Source organism: Callionymus lyra, chromosome 5 (genome assembly GCF_982586985.1).
Source record: "Callionymus lyra chromosome 5, fCalLyr1.hap1.1, whole genome shotgun sequence".
Lineage (NCBI taxonomy): Eukaryota > Metazoa > Chordata > Actinopteri > Syngnathiformes > Callionymidae > Callionymus > Callionymus lyra.
The window spans coordinates 10,841,078-10,858,648 of NC_141822.1; the positions used below are offsets into that span (position 1 = coordinate 10,841,078).

General features: G+C 39.4%; 1 protein-coding gene across 2 annotated transcripts; it reads left to right on the plus strand.

Moving 5' to 3' along the window:
* The first annotated feature begins 1,190 nt into the window (after positions 1-1,190).
* On the plus strand, positions 1,191-14,798 carry sapcd2 (suppressor APC domain containing 2). Of its 2 annotated transcripts, none has more exons than XM_087790765.1 (6): positions 1,191-2,100; positions 6,316-6,446; positions 11,402-11,548; positions 11,629-11,730; positions 12,672-12,794; positions 12,869-14,798. In XM_087790765.1, the coding sequence occupies exons 1-6, from the start codon at positions 1,332-1,334 to the stop codon at positions 12,995-12,997; spliced, it is 1,401 nt and encodes a 466-aa protein (XP_087646891.1). In that variant the 5' UTR covers positions 1,191-1,331; the 3' UTR covers positions 12,998-14,798. The 2 variants fall into 2 exon arrangements, with proteins under 2 accessions (XP_087646891.1, XP_087646892.1); XM_087790766.1 differs by having other exon boundaries at positions 12,729-12,794.
* The last annotated feature ends 2,773 nt before the right edge of the window (positions 14,799-17,571 follow it).

Here is a 17,571-nt window from a genome sequence, read left to right on the forward strand (position 1 = left end):
AGCTCCAGTAGAAACGTCTTGACTTTGTCTACTCCTTTCATTTTAACTTGTTTTTTTGTGTTTTACATTGAATTGTCACATTTCATTCATTTGAAATGAAGTCAAAACACATTTACACTTGTAAACATGTTTTCTATTCACATCTTAAATCGCAATACATTGAAATTCAATTGGAAAAATTTAATTGGAAATTTGATTAGTCACAGCAGTTCACAAAACAGAATACTTAGATACACACATACAGTACAGATTAAAAAAAAAAAACAATAAATAAATAAAAACGAAGTACAATGATAGTTGAATAGTAATCAGAAAATAAAATATACAATAATCCATAAAATGTTGATACATAATTAACTACATGTTAAAATAGGATGTTATTTTCATATAATAATAATAATAATAATCTCTATTTATATAGCGCCTTTCTAGACCATATCTCAAAATATTGAAAATAAATAACAAATAAATCAACTACAATAAACAGTAATGCAAGTTCAACAAGTATAAAATCGCGGGGGGTTAGTCTCAAGTACACTTTAAGGATATTAATTCAATATCTATAAATATTTAAAGTAAATAAATAAATAATCTATAATATACAGTAATATAATTTCAACAAGTATAAAAATCGTGAGGGGGTTAGTCCCAAGTAAACTTTAAGGATATTAATTCAATATCTCCAAACATTTAGAGTAAATAACAAATAAATAATCTACAATATATAGTAATATAAGTTCAACAAGTATAAAAATTGGTGAGGCAGATTTAAGTAATCTTTTAGAATATTATTTTATATCTCAAAATACTTCAGTCGTTAGATACAGACAAAAGAGTGATTTAAGTTGATCTCTAGAACTATTTTACTTTTTTTAACAGCTCAAAGTTTTAGTCTCAGTTTTAGGTTAAACTCCTTCTGACAACGGAACAAAACAAAAGGAGTAGATCTCACATCTCCTTTTGATCAGGTTATCTCACACATATATATCATATACAACACACTGGTTTATGAATAACGTCTCTGCTGAAACACTCATAACAAAAGCACAAACTCAAACTGCGGCTCACTTCTACGATCAGCCAATCAGCGTCGAGCGCGAATCTCGTTCCGCCAATCAAACCTCAGGAGGCGTTCGTCCCCCCAGCCGTTTGAAGGGGCGGGGCTTATCAGAGCACGAGAGAGAGAGTGGAGCGGCGGCAGCAGTGAGAGCAGCGGAGCAGATTAAACTCTCTTAAAGTGGCTTTTTATTGTCGCTCTATTGTCTGTGCGGCTCTGAGGGAGGCGGGCGTCGTTCGTGTCGAGGTTCATGGGAAAGTTAAGATAGAAACTCATGGCTCTGATCGATCACAAGCTGAACGCGACGCAGGCGATCTACGCCCGCGTCCGCCGGGAGGGAGGTCCCGTCAAGGGGGTCAGTTTTAAGAGTGACAAGATGCAGCCCAGGGACCCGGAGTTCTCCACGGACGGGCTCCCCAAAGCCTTCCTGCACAGCCTGCGGACCCTGTTCGACATCCTGGACGACAGCGCGCGCGGTTACGTGCACATCTCGGAGATCGAGAGCCGCTGGCAGGGCGCGGACACCCGGGGTCTCCCCGGCGGGGTGCTGACCTGCCTGCGCCGGGTCACGCCGCCGCACGGCTGCCTCACCTTCGAGAGGTTCGTGGCGGGGCTGAGGTACTCCATGCTCAACCCGGAGAACAACGGTTCTGGCGTCAAGGCCCAGGCCGCCGTGCACCCGCAACAGGCGCCCAAAATGAAGCCCGCACCTCTGGCCACATGTGGGGTCGGGACGACCCGGGCCGAGAACAAGGTGCGTCCGCTGGGTCCCAGCAACCTGATGAACACGCAGCCGCTCCGGGCGTCTTCTCTCCAGAGTCGGACCCGGTCCGAGGAGGGACCCGGGTTCACCGCGTGTGGACCGCCTCAGTACCGCGCGGGATTCGAGAGGCCCGGCAGGAGTCTGGAGCGGATTCCTGGCGCGCCCGAGGGTTACCGAGTGGACCCGGGTCACCCTGGCAAACCGGGTCAGCTGCAGCCGCAGAGTCGGGTCCGATCCATCGAGTCTCTGGCTCTGGAGTCATCTCAGCTCCCTGGACCAGGTGAGTGTCAAATGTTGATCAAAATTAACTAAAACACGTCAAAAACAGTCCATTTAAAAGTTGTTAATCCATGATTTCTTGATTGAAAGTTTGTATAACATGGACAGATGTTCTGAGCACAGATGGTACAAGATTGGATTAAAAATATAACCGTTATGGCAGAGATCTGGAGTAGAACTAGACTGCTGCTTGTCAGGTGTACAAAACAGTCAATTACCTCTGCCAAGGAGGTTATGATCCAAGTTTTAGTCTGTGTAGTAAACGAGTAATGAACACGTTTGGATGAAATTCTTGGCAAAAGTTTATATTACAATTTTGGTGGTTGACTCTGATTTTATGTGGATTTAGAAAAAAGTTGTCACTTGTATGGCTTCTAACTGCTGCTGCGGCTGCTCACATGACTTGACTCATGAAATACATCATAAACGAATGTATTGTTCGGCAAAAACTTTGTAGACAAACATGTTGAAATGTGTTAAGTTCAAGTAGTTATTTTTCATTAAACCATTTGATTAAGTATTTTGCGGAGAAAAGGCAGCGTTTTCTAAATCTTTATCCCAGCTAGCCTGGGTCCCGGGGTGTGTCTGCGTTGACCCCGGGGTGAGGGTGTTGAAGGGGTAGTTAAAATTGACTAAAAGCTTTAAGGTAATGCGATATTGATTCTTCGTCGTAGGAGTTTAACGGTCAGAGATTCCGACCAGATGTGACTGGTTTCGGATTTCACCCTCGACGCTCCTGAACTTCAGTCTCTCCCGTCGTCTGCTGCGACACATGAGCGAGTCCGACCAGAACCGACATGTAGATGCAGCCGTTAAATGACTCTTTTTGTCGTTTAATTCATTCTATCGGCGTGAATGACAAGAAGTCTGGCTCGTCCTTTTGCATGTTAAAGTGTCGGTTTCAACGACCGGAGGTCAAGGGTCGAGTCTTGACGGAGAACATACTTGATTTGAGGAAGAACTCGAGTCATAAAACCTTCTCTGATACTCTTGGGCTCAAGATAAACATTTGTGAATTCCAGGCCAGGTCAGAAATTCCTGCAGAGATTTGCCACACATCAGGGGGTTTCTTTTTTTTTTCTTCAACCCCCACCGGTGGTCACTTCTTTACCCAGATGTAGCAGATAAACCTCATTATTGCCTCCTCTCGCCACGACTGTCCTGCACTCGCGCTCACTGGAGTCCACGACGGCCAGGCCTGTCCGAAGCCATCAGCCAGAAGAATGTCCGGCTCCTTCTCGGGCCACTTCTCCGGGCTTAACTTCTTACATCACTTCGGGATGCGTTAGTTTTCACGTCGACGGACACACGAGCCGACGGATTCACTTTCTTCTACTTTTAATTTGTTTGAGTTTGAGTCCATGACTGACCCATTTCTCCAACTATCCTCCCTGAGAGCAGTCAAATAAATATGTATATTATTCAATATTAGTATTATTATGTCACCGCTCTTTAAAACCCTTTCTATGCTGAGCTGTGATGATTGACACAACAACATGGAAATATAATTTAAATACAGTATTGTATCGACCAATCAGCCGTCACTTAATGGAGCAGTGGGTAGAAGAGCATCATGGGAGTTCACTTTTTTTGGTCCCATAAGTGAGGCATGTGCGTTGGACCTCTTTTGTGCTCATCAGTGTGTGTGTGTGTTTGTACAAAACTCTCTTTTCATTGAAATATTGACATTAGAAAATGATCTTAAGCCCCGCCCACTGAAAACTTTCTGGAGATGAAATCCTGTTCACAATAACCACGTTGTCATGCGTGGCGGTTTGTCACCACGCGTCATCGATCACGGAAGTCTCCACCTTCTCGGGACTCGTTGTATAAACAAAGCCATTATTACTTCATGATGGACTCCGCTCTCGTAACCTCTCGTTCGCCCATGTTTCAGACGGGGGGGAAACTTTATAAATGTATCTATAATTAAAGCACTTTTTTAACTTATTCTCTTTAAAGACCAAATACATATAATAATACTTTAAAGTAAGAATTGATGGAGGAAACAAAAATGTTATTTGAAAGTAACCCAGAATAGTGTGTCAAGGTTCTTTGAATCATTCAATTTTATTTTATTATTCCACATTTTTTGACTCGGTCGACAGGGCAGGAGACGCTTCAGTTTTCAAAACATTTGCCAAAAATGAAGGGAGAGAAACAAATGGTGGAGTGTATTGGCAAGAATCTGGGGATAACATGCCTAGACATGCATATAAAGTACTGTAGTAAAAAGGATATATGTGTAGTATTGTCGAGTACTTGACTCTGGTGTTGCAGAATTTACAGACCACATGACTCTTGACGAAGTTGTAAACGCTTTTATCTGTTTTGAAACCAAAATATGTACAAACATCAGCTTTAAAAGCTGCTGGAGTCGATGTATCCTCTTGTCCTCAGTCATCGCCTGGATTTCATTGTTCCTTTAGTTGCAGACGATATAATGAGCGTTTATTTGCAACAGAAAAATGAACAAACGTGGTGAATATTTGCATGTTCATCGTAAATTACTTTACATGATACACAGATAAAGTTTTACCTTACCTTACTTTATTGAAGCATGAATCATAAAAAGAACTATGATTAAAAACACTATTTGAATAGTTTGAAAGTTCTGTCCAGCTGCAGACAATAAAGCAAGTCAGGGAGTTGAACTACAGCAAGAAAAAATCAGTTCATCAGAGGCTGTTAACAAAGATAGAGTCGAGTAAAGGCTGATGCTCTCGTGAGAAGGTTCCAGACTGTGATACAAACAAGACTGACTTCTGACCGACTTATAATTGACGTTTTTAATCAAACGCAGTAGAAAAGCTGAAGCAGAATTCTGTCTTCAATTACGACCACACATTGCGGGTCCACTCTTGTGTGTCCAGTGGTGTTTCGTAATCCCCTCAACCGCAGCCAAACTCTCTTCTGGATTAGTCCAGATTACAGCCAGAGAGCCGGGGTTCATGAAATCACAGCGGCAGTGAAATCCTCCTCTAACACCCCCGACACAAGTCCTACCACTGACGCGGCCCTCGGACTTCACCAGACAAGTTCAAGGTCTCTACGAGCTTCCTGTCAACACGGATATGGAATAAAATATTTAGTTTTGGATGTTTAATTTATGTTTGGTTCTAGTTTTGATTTTTTGTTTTGTTTTGTCTTGACTTACTTGCCACTAAAGACATATTAAGATATTTGAAATAATTTAATAATAAGTGTAATTGAGTTACATACACAAAATATTTAAAATAAATCTTTTTTTTTTGGATTCCACTAAAAGCATTTTGAAACAAATATATATATATAGAAAAAGATAAACTATTGAAATGTTTACCGAGTCTGAATATCCCAACATATTCCATCCTGACTATATTTAATATTTTAAGATTTAAAATAAATGAGAAGACTTATAGTTTTTTGGAAAAACAGTTTAAAAACAAAATTAAACGTTGTTTGAAATTATTCATGTCATATTTTACAACTATGTTTACTGTTTCTTTTGTTTGTTTTTTTACTTTTTGCATTTTTTTCAGTCATAGTTAAACTTTTAACACATTTAATTAATATTTTTTAATGACTTTAGGTTTGCTAATAACGATTAAATTTCGTCATGCATGAAGTTACCATGACAACAACAACCTTTATGTATATTTTGATTCATTTTTATAAATCAAAAGTACAGGAAAATGTACAAGAAACCATATTTCCTTCCTTATCCAACACCTAAACTATTAGTGCAGACGATTTAAATGCTTAAGAGGATTTTGGTTCTGACAATTCAGGGCAGTTCAGTGTTAGTGGGACCGAACATGTTTTAGCGCCTCGAGCTCAAATACTTCACATTTTTCCTTCTGCTCTAATGAACCCGGTCCAGTAATCAAACCAGAACTGTGGATAAAAACGCATTAACTTTCCACTTTGCTCTGTGATTTATTTCTCACGCTCCATTTTTTTTTTTTTTTTAAATAATATGTTGAACTTACTGAGCAGCTTGTTTTTAGGATCAACACTGACTTGTTTGTACAGGACAGGACTGAAGACGGTGGCTCCCTCTTGCGGTGGAGTGTGGCAACTTCATGTTACAATAACTTCTTCCTTTCAACAAATTCCGTTAGTCCACACGTTAAAGGTGTTTATATTAAAGTAGATTATTTAAAACTTGTCGGACCAAATGTTTGTTTTTCTGAATAGTTCTGAATTGACTGTTTGACTTTTATTTATTTTCCAGGTGTGAAAGCAGGTTTACCCAGATCTCAGAGTGAGTCAGCGACGGGATTTTCTGGAGTCACCAGGAGACCCGGGCGGAGCCGGGACGAGCAGAGGCGTCACACCATCTCCAACGGAGTGGATTATGAAATGGTGAGTGTTGTTGCGAGTCGACGCTCGAACAATCTCGATCTTGTCTTCGAGCTCACACGCCTTTCACGAACCGGGCCGAAGGTCAGGGAGTGTTTTCACTGCTGGAGCTTCAGCCGGTGTCGCCGCCCTGTTCGTGGTGCTGGGTCAGCACTTGTTGATGACATCACACTGTGATGCAAAACTCATTCATCACAGGTGATGATGTCACAACTAAATGACATCTGTGATAATTAATAACTGGGGTTTCTCACCACGTCAGTGACGGGCGAGTGAATTAAATCATTGATTTATAAACTTAACCCATGTTGCCAGACGTTATAAATGGAACCAGAGTAGTTGTTATATTGAGCAGCAAACGTCTAAGTTCAGAAACACTTGATTTGATCCACAGAGAAGTCACAAACTAACATGTTATTTTTAACTTTTGTTTAGTTTAAAAGAAATATCGAATAAACACTCGCCTCCCACAAACAATAAAACACACATTACACAGTTATAAAAAAAGAATAAAACAACAACGTTAATATAAATGATACAAAAACAAATCAGAATTATTTGTCCAGAATTTAGAATTATTTCAGTTTTAGTGGAGGGTTCCACTAATTGGGATTTGCTTAGTTACATGTAACAAATACCATCGTAAACGTAGATATAAATACAGTTTAAGTTGCATTAATGCCTAAACATAGTTAAATAAAAACATGATTAATTCATTACATGAACTAGCTCGCATGTTTGATAACAAGTTTGATGTTGGAATCATATTTTCTAGAATCTAATCAAAGTAAATAAGTAAGTAAATTATATTTATATAGCGCTTTTCCAGACCAGGGTCACAAAGCCCTTAAACAATCAAAACAATACTCAATAGAATATATACTTAAAAGGCCAAGATAACACGGAGAACAACACAGGAGTTCCAGAAAATCAAGGAAAAGCCTGAACAAATAAAGTGTCCTAAGATGTTTCTTGAAGGTCAGTGTCTCCAAAGCATGTGTAGCAGCGACTGCAACTAAAAGTACTGTCAATATTCAACAGTCTATATCTATTATTTATTTATTTTATTTTATGTTTTATTTTTTTGGCTTTAAAATCATATTTTATTTGTTATCATAGTTCTTTAATGGTTTTTATTTCATTAAAGTATGGATTAAATATCTATTTCATTTTAGATATACCAATAAAATGCACATATATTTCCAGCGTTTGTTCATTATTGTGTTGCAACTTAACTTTCGGCCACTAGACGGCAGCAGTCAAAACGCCCTCCGCCGCTACAGCTACAATGAAATCCAGTGAGATCCTGGCGATGACTGAGGGCGAGAGGATACAATCGACTAAAACAGCTTTTAAAGCTGATGTTTGGACATATTTTGATTTCAAAACAAATGAAAGCAGTTGCGATTTCGTCAAGAGTCATGTGGTCTGTAAATACTACCACACTAGAGTCAAGTACTTGACAATACTACACATATATTCTTAACAATACACACTCTAATGTTATTGGAATGCCAAAAAAGAGAGGCAGCTTGTTTTTGATCTGTCGTGAAGCCTGAAAAACTTTGTTGTTACGATACTCTTATTATTAGCAGCTCAAAGATTCGGTCGGACCTAAAACGATCTGCTGGTGGACGGTTTGACAGTTTAAGTTGATGATGAGATACTTGTGAGAGTCAACGAGGTTCGTTCTCTTGAGAAATGAATGGTTAATGAGGCAGAAAGTGAGTATTTGGGCGAGTATATGTCACTTTGGCCGACAGCCCCTCTCTCCCCCCTCACCCCCTCCCCCTCCCTCCGCCCCTCCCACCCTCCAGTCTGCTACCCCACGACTCCCCCCCCGACTCACCACTTCTCCTCCGGCCTCCTCTGCTCTCTCGTTTCTTCTCTCCTCCTCCTCCTCCACCTTTTCTGACCCTGACTGACTCCACCGACTCGCCCTCCCTCTCCTCCTCCTCCCCTCCCTCTCCCTCCGTCCCTCCCACCGGGGCCACTCTTGCTCCGCCGCTGCCCCGATGGTAGTGAGCCGGGTCGGGCCCAGGGGCCTGGTGGAGGTGGAAGACTCGCCAGGTGGTTCCGATCCGTCCTGGACGGCCGTGTGGGCGGCCTACACCACCGTCTTCATCCCGCTGAGCAGCAGCTTGTACAGCAGCGAAGCTCTGCACTTCTTCTTGTGGGTGAGTCGGAGAGAGAGGGTCCAGAAGGTCCTGATCCGAACCTTGTTTCCGACTCTTGTTTTATTGACTTTTCAAAAGTCCTTCTAAATGATCTCCGGCGGCAGTTTTTGGACGACCAGCTGCTGTTTTGTTGTGCGCCCGGTGTCGGGCGATGCTTTTGTTGCCGGAGTGTGAAAGGAAAGCTTTTCTCTTCTTTGTGTTTTTACACACCAAACAATCTGTGCCTCATGTTATTGTATGTGCGCTGTTTGTTGTTTTTCGGGGGGGCACTGTTACACACACCAAACGTGCACGCATGTTTAGGACTTTTCCATACGTGTGTTTTGTTTCCCCCGTCCAGGGGTTCCCCACACCCACGGGGTCGGGGTTTTATTTTAGACGTGGCCCCTCGCCCCAAACTCTTGCCGTCCCTAAATGTAAACAGGAAACTCTCTGAAACTTCTTTTATTTGTAAACCCTTCACAAAGTTGATAGTTGTGGGTTTGACTGCTCGATTGTGAAGTGCACGGATCTTTGTGTAATAACAGGAAACACCGATTTCTTTAGTTCTTTTTTCTTACGTCGACCAAAGGTACAATTCTGCCTCTCTTGTTAGTCATTTTGACATTCCAATAACCTTAGACCGCCACTGCTTCTTGAGAGATGAGTCGTTTTGTCGCAGAGAACAAAACGACAACTCTAGTGTAGGAGGAGTGTGTATTGGCAAGAACATGGTGATACCATAGGTGTTGCGATACAGGATCAACGATACTATATATAGTGATACTGTAGTAAGAAGGATATATGTGTAGTATTGTCCAGTACTTGACTCTGGTGTTGTAGTATTTACAGACCACATGACTCTTGACGAAGTCGTAAATGCTTTCATTTGTTTTGAAACCAAAAAATGCTTTAAAAGCTGCTGGAGTATCCTCTAGTCCTCAGTCATCAATGGGATCTCACGGTGTTTTTGCATGTAAATTGAAAAAATCAAATTATTTTGTGTTAAACGCGCCTTATTAAAGTATAAACCATAAAATAACTATGATAAAAATAGTCTATGATTTGAAAACCGCCCCAAAAATGCATACATTGTGTTTGAATATGTTACTGTTTTTACAAAAGTTGCTTAACGTGATAATGTAGATATTTTAGTTGGTTTATTTTAGCTGATAAATGGGTTGATGTTATTGTTATTCTGTGATTGATCATTTATTATATTCCTGATATTGGTTAAAAATAAAAAAAAGCGAATTCTCTTACTTTTACCTATGAATGTTCCATCTTTATAGGAGACACTTTATAGGTCCGACAGTTTTATATGCCACCATATCAACATCAACATTATTATACTTTAATTCAACCCGACCATCCAGCGGGCCACTTTGAATGACTTGGCGGGGCTGGGTTGGCCCCCGAGCCACAAGTTTGAAACATCTGCCATTCACTGTAGCCCTGGGACCTCTAGTGGAGGAGCACGGTAATGTGCGTTCATAGCAAACCCCATCTATTTGTGGTCCTTTCTTACGTCTTTGTTGTGTTTTGACATTCCACTGACTTTAGACTTTAGACTTTACTTGCAAAAGTAACACAGGTTAAGTGTTTATGTTCATGTCCCGGTTCTTAATTTGGGTTCGTGGATCTATCGATGTATGTGCTGCGATGTTACAGTTCCACCAGCAGGTGGCAGAACCGCCCCGTTTGTTTAGATAAAACCTTATCCTCTGTGATCCGGATCAACATATTTCAAATTCATAAATTGGAGTTTAGCATTTAATTCAGATACAAGTATATATTTGTAAATCCTTTCACGCATTTCTGACCGTATTGAAACCGATGTAACACAATTCAAACGACAACTTTAGGCTTATGTGTCTTGATCTTTTAAAGTATATATTTTTACTGTGTATTGTTTTTTATTGTTAAAGTAATTTGTGACCCTGGTCTAAAAGGGCGCTTTACAAATGACCATTTCTTACTTACTCACCTACTAATGATGAGACGGCAAGAAATATCTAGAAAAGAGTCAACTTCAGCAGAGATCCATGATTAAATAAATAGTTGCTACACTTGTTTTTTTCTGTAGATTTGGAATTACCTGGATTTTTTTTTTTTGTGACCAACAAATCAATATATAAGATAATATATTTCTTTATTCTTCCCACTTTTCGGACATTTATTCACAAAAAAAAGAAACATTCATACACATTAGATTAAACATACAGTGCGTATATTCAAAAACGATAAATAAACTTATAATAAAATGAACACAATAATAAATAAAACAACGACTCGTGAATAAAAAAACAATAAACATTAGTACAAGTACACAGATTACAGAAGTACAGAAGTAATAAATTGACTTCTTAAACCATTCTGAATGATTGTATTTCTCAAGGGAAGTTTCTACATCATCTCTGTATTTGATGCCCACATGTCAGATGAACACAGTGAGGAATGCTGGGAAGTGTGAGATCCAGCAGGAGGCTGGCATCGGGTCGGGCCGTTGAGTCAGCAGAACCCGGCGCTCTGTGTTCTCTCTGGCTGAAGTGGATGTTTACCAGCCATTCTTGGGCTGCTGTGCGGTTGCCACGGCGCCCGCTCCTCTCAACATTGTTCAGGGATGGGAAAGGGGTCTGCTGGGCTCTATGGCCGGGCGGCCATTGTCTCCTCGGGCACAAAAGAGTTCGCCGCAGATGTCCGAGCGACGAGACGGGACTTTGTGTGACTTGGATTTACTCACGGCTGGACACGGACGAACAAGGGCGACTCGGGTTCTGAATATTTATCTCTTGCACGCAGTTGAAGCAGATGAAAGAGCTGGAGCAGGAGAAGGACTCCCTGCTGGCCGGTCTGGAGGTGGTGGAGCGGGCCAGGGACTGGTACCAGGGCCAGATCCACAATGTCACGGAGAGACAGCGGCAGGTCGGCCAGAACTCCCAGAGCACGGTCAGAACCAGGACCTTTATTTGAATCCGTTTGTAACTAACTTCATCTGACTTGTTATGTTGTTTTATTTTTTTATTTAGGAGTTTTTCACGGAGGCCAACCAGAGTCGCATGAATGTTCTCATTCCCAAACTGCAGGAAGTCAACCGGTGCCTGAACGAGCTCATCACCTGCACAGGAGTGGTGAGTCGCTGTTCGTAACACTGACCTCTAGCGTCCGTTTATCAGACTGCAGCCAGGAACTTTTTTCTTTTTTTAAACACAAGTGCGGAAAGTTCTTAATTATTCTACTTAAATACAAGTCTTATTACTATGATGTGATTTTACGTATGAACATGTAGTCAAGTAAAAATATAAAAGGAGATGCGTATCACAATAGAATATAAAGTGATACTGTAGTAACAAGGATATATTTGTAGTATTGTCTTAGTACTTGACTCTGGCGTTGCAGAATTTACAGACCACATGAATACAGGAAACAACTGACAAAAAGGAGATAGAAATATCATTATAGAATTTTATTTGTAAAGTTGTAACTGTAATGAATAATTAAAATAATCAAATTAATCTTGTTAGTTGCGTCGGAGACAGTCCTACAGGATTTATTTGCAATGTTTTACTCTGATCTCATGAGGGCCGCATAAATGCAGTTAAAGGGCCGCATGTGGCCCCCGGGCTTTGCCCTGGTCAGATCTTGAGAAAATCATAAATGTTGAATTTGTTTTGAAACCAAAATATGTGCAAACGTCAGCTTCACAGGTGACTGTATCCTCTCGTCCTCAGTCATCATAGAGATATAGCCAGATTTCATTATTTTATTAACTGCAGAGGACGTAATGACTGCTGCCATCTAGTTGAATTGTGACACGAAAATGAACAAATGCCGTGAATATTTGCATGTTTATTGTAAATTAAATCATAAAAAACGAATTATTTTATTTTATGCACACTTTTTTAAAAAGTAAACTATGAAAAAAAACATGATATGATTTCAAATCAAATAAATATTTATAAAAAACATCAATAAAATAGTGTTGAAAATTGAGACCGTAGCATTAAAAAAAACTGTATCAATATTTTCTCAGACCCCTAAAATGCATGTAACACTATTCCTCTCCTCCTAGTCGTCGTCCTTTTCTCCAACCGGCACTCATCCTGTAGGTTTGTCCTCGTCTTCTCAGCCTCCAGTTCCTGCCCCCCCCCAGGCCATCCTCAGGCTGAAGGACCAGAACCGTCTGCTCACTCAGGTCCGTCCACCGCCGCCGCAGACTCGCGGCCTCCAGGTCCAGTTGTTGATGGTGTTCTTATTTTCCCGGTGCAGGAGGTGACGGAGCGCAGCGAGCGGATCACTCAGCTGGAGCAGGAGAAGTCGGCTCTGATCAAACAGCTGTTCGAGGCCCGGGCGCGAGGAGCCCAGGACACCAGCACCCTGGACTCCACCTTCATCTGAGACCTCATCTGTGGTTCAAGTCTCAAAGACTGAACGCTTGTTTACCCGACTGACCCGCCGAGGGGGGTCAGCGACGCACCTTCTTCGACCCACCGCGTGACCAATCCACCCCAACACCACATCGTGCACTACCTACAAGAACCAGCTCCTGCTGGAACGACGTCACTGTTGCTGCTCCTCTCCTGGCCACGCCCCTTTTCTCTCATCCATCTACTCGTACTTCCTGTCCTCATCAGATATTACTGTCCACGTCCTGAGCCTGCGGTACCAGGATGATAAGTCCAGAAGTATGATGTAATGTTTACTGTCCGTCTTTCCTGAGGGTCAATTTTTGTTTCCACTTGTCTCAGAGTGTGTTCAGTCATCCGGGAGAGACTCGGCGTAGAACCACAGCCGATCTTAGAGAAGTTAGTCTTTCATTTCACCTCCAGAAAAAAGCTAGAAAAGTTATCTGGGAGGCGGGAAGTAGTTTCTAAAGCTGATCTGACCTTCTTTTTTTTCTGATGACAATTTATTTATAATTATTTTTATACTTTTCAGTTTACTTTTATTCCACTCTTTATTACATTTATCGGTTGTTTACATTGCTATTGATGCTAACAATTAGCAACAGCCTTCGCCTGAGTTTTACTGTCAGAATGACGACATGTTAATTGTCAGTATTGTAAACACAACACAGGAATTTTTGTGGTGAGAGTATAAAAAAAAGAAGAATAACATAAATATAAATGAAACAAGATTAATAAAATAAAATGGCGATATACAACATAACATTTAAGTGGGCACATAAAAAATACATTTAATTTAATTATGTTCAGCAATAGAGCCTGATGACATGCTTACACTTTACTTCATATTTACAGAACAAGTATGTTGTACTTCTAAAGTGATGTTTGTTAACCTAAAACTTTGATAGTTCCTTTCAGTTTACACTGCAACACATTAACTCTGTTTTCAGAAATATAGAAAGTGTTTTTAAAAGTAGTTTTTCATGCAAGTGTGAGATCAAAATGCAAGGAAATTATCGTATGTCCCACTTGTGTAAACAACCTTAAAGGTTTCAAATACATTTAACCTTAAATATATGTTAAGAAATACTGTGTTTTTTAACCAGTATTTACTGATTTTCATTTACTGACAACAGACCAACATTTATAGGAAAAAAAAAGTTTGAAGTATGTAACTAAACACTCCATAGTTTTTAATAAAGCTTTTTTTTTATTGATAACATTGTTTATCCAACATAAAACTTGCTAACTGTTAGCATAACGAGTAACACGTCTTGAAACAGAAGTTGACCATCAGGAAAACAAAGAGTTGAGGTACATATATAAAAAGATGTTGCTTGTACTGTAAATGTTTTAGTGTTTTAAGGTTTGTTTTTGAAAAGTATATGAAAGTGATGTTTTTTTGTTTTAAACAAAGAGTGTGGAGATTCAAAGTGAGACTAAGAAAAAGAAGGAAGTGGTTGAAAGATGGGAAAGAGGAAGTTTGCACGTTCAAGACAGTCTCGTGAATGTCCGAAAGGTTAAAGTGTGTTTATAGAATCCTCCGCTCGGGGCTCACTCGCGCCTCTCTGGCGACACCTGCAGGTTTAAATGGGAAGTGTGGCTGGACCTGATCGGTACCGCTGGTACGTCTGCACATAAAGTTCTACACCGTCGAATGTTATGTTTACCCTTTTACGTTTTTGTTCTGATGCTGCTCAAACTTTGTGAGTGAAACTCTTTTTTTTTTCTTTTTGCTTTGTATCCAGATTTCTCAAATCAACATGTAAAAATAATAAATAACCAAAAGTATCTTCATTTGTTTTTATCAAACTTAAACTCTTGGAGGAAAACGGAACATCTGTGTGAAGTTTCAATTGACTTTGTGTTCTGATATTATGTTTAAAGGAACTGACACACTTCTATGTCACACTTGAGAGAGATAAGGTGATATGTGTGGTCAGATTAAAGTTGAATTATTTTTTAAACGACTGAATTTAAATATTTTTTGTGTTTATTTTTTATTTTTTTACAAATACAATGTGATCTTCTTATTCCAATAATTAGAAAATATATATATTAAATATTTTCAATTGGTAGCATTTTAAATGCAAAATAAACATGTTTATTGAATGAAAAAGCATAGGATTATTTTTTTTATTTGTTTAACTATTGGAATTAGAATATCAAACTCTATGTGCGAAAATTAAACATTAAATATACAGATTATTTAATTAAATTATTCATCACATATTTCCTTGAAATTATTCGATTGTATTATTATTACAGTTAAATAAAAACAATTCAACATTTAAAAAATAAATATTTAAATCAAAAAATGTCAACATTAAAAGGTCTTTATGAAATCTTGGCGAACGAGGGGTTACGAGAGCGGAATCCATTATGACGTCATAATGGCTTCACTCCTCCTCCAGCCAGCTGTAATCACAACCCGTTTTGTTTATACAACGAGTGCCTTGGAGGTGGAAACTTCCAGGATCAATGACGCGGGGTGACAAACCTTGATGCTTGACCCAAGATCCTGTTTCTTAAATTGACCAAGATCGATTTTAGACACTTAAATCACCTCATGAGTTGAACTCTGTGAGAGCCTCGGAGTAGAACCTACAGGTCCTGGGAACTGCAGCGACCGCGTCTCAACATCCACCCCCTCGCCCTGACGAGAACCATGGTGACAGACAGTCTGATCGTGATGGCTGCGACCCACTCGTGAACCAACATGTTACACACTCTTACACGGAATTGAATCAGAAATGTTTTCTTTTATGAACCGTTGCATCAGTTGTTTACCGCCGATTTTTTTTCCGTCACCGCACTGACGGTTTGTTGCATCACTGCCGATCGCAGCCGAGGTTTTCAAACCTTGATCATTAAATGAAGATACTCAAGCACACGAGGGAGGGAGGGGTGGAGGAGGAGGAGGAGGAGGAGGAGGAGGAGGCCTGACAAGTGACCTTTTGCAGAGGTCATCGTCTTCCTCTCCGTCGCTGGAGTCGGCTGTCATCAGAGGGAACCGTACCCCGAGCAGGTGAGTCTTTTTTTTGATGACCTTACAGGCCGTGGCGAGTCAGACGCGAGGACGGACGATCTGTTTGAGCAGCCGTCACGTGTCGCCCTTAGATACGGAGATAGTGTGAACATAGCGGACGACGTGCAAACATCCAGCCGGCGTTTCATTAAGTCTGCAGGAGAGCAACAGGTTCTAGTGCAGGAGATGAGGCGACGATAGGTGAGGCTGTAACTTCCTCTTCTTCTTCTTCTTCTTCTTCTGAAACTTACATCGTCTCTGACTTCTGTTGTGATCGAAAAGAACCACGACTCCGTCTGTACTCACAATTGCGTCTACGTCGTCTTGCGTAACTTCCGTCTCTCAACGGTATATAAATCAAGTTAGACTGAGAGGAATTCTCAACATGTAGAGTTTGATATTCTAGTTCAGTTTATTCGAAAATGAATGTTCTCTATTCAATATCTTTTCATCATTCGTGGCCCTTTAAATTTAATCAAGTAGCTTTGTACTATGATTGTAAAGTCTGGTGTCGCTATTATACCAACATTTTAAATTGAATTTAAGAGGCTACGAATTAAAAAAGAACATTTTGAAAATGTATTTTTCAATGAATCAGATATTCAAAGTATTGAATTTTATAACATCTGTATTAGAATAAAAACATTTGTAAAAGGAAATTCGAATTAATTTTGTATTATTAAAAAGAATAAATTATTATAAATATTTTTTACTATATTAAAAAAATAATTGAACCATGTTATATATATATACTTTATTGAATATTGTTTTGATTGTTTAAGCGCTTTGTGACCCTGGTCTGGAAAAGCGCTATACAAATAAAAATTACTTACTTATGTACCATTTTTTAAATTAAATTATTGAATTAAATAATGTAAAATAAATATTCTGATGGAATTCTTATAGTATACTTCCATACAATTCACGTTGTTGTTTTTTTTATAAACCAAAGACTTTCGGTAATTATGACAAAAAGATTCTAAAAATACATAACATTTTAATCAGCAGCATATCATCAACACCATCAACATGACAAGAGTACGTTGAATCATTTATACTCAGGTTACGACGAGACATCTCGAGACCATGACATTTTATTTTTTTTATTTACAAACCACAAATTAACTTCCGTTTTAAGAATATATGTATTTTTTTAAGTCATTGGTTCTCACCATAGATTAGTATTTGTTCGTCAGAGAATCTCTTCTCTTTCATTTCCTTTTCAAACTTAAATATATTATATATATATAAGATGTGACAAATGAAAAAACATCATCAGGCACCTCCCACCCAAAAATACAATAATAAATATTAACTTACAAGATAAAAAGCTAATAAGAAAAAGTATTTTAAATAGAAAATTCTTCAGTCAGGAAGTAAGATTTCGGTTTAGCAGTTAGCATTAGCATCATTGTGTTCTTCAAGCATTAAAAGTTATTTTTGAAGCTTACATTGATGAACTAAAGCTATATTATTGGTTATATTTACAGAAGAAGACATTTTTATACTTTTTAGCAGTTAGGCTAAAGTAAGTAAGT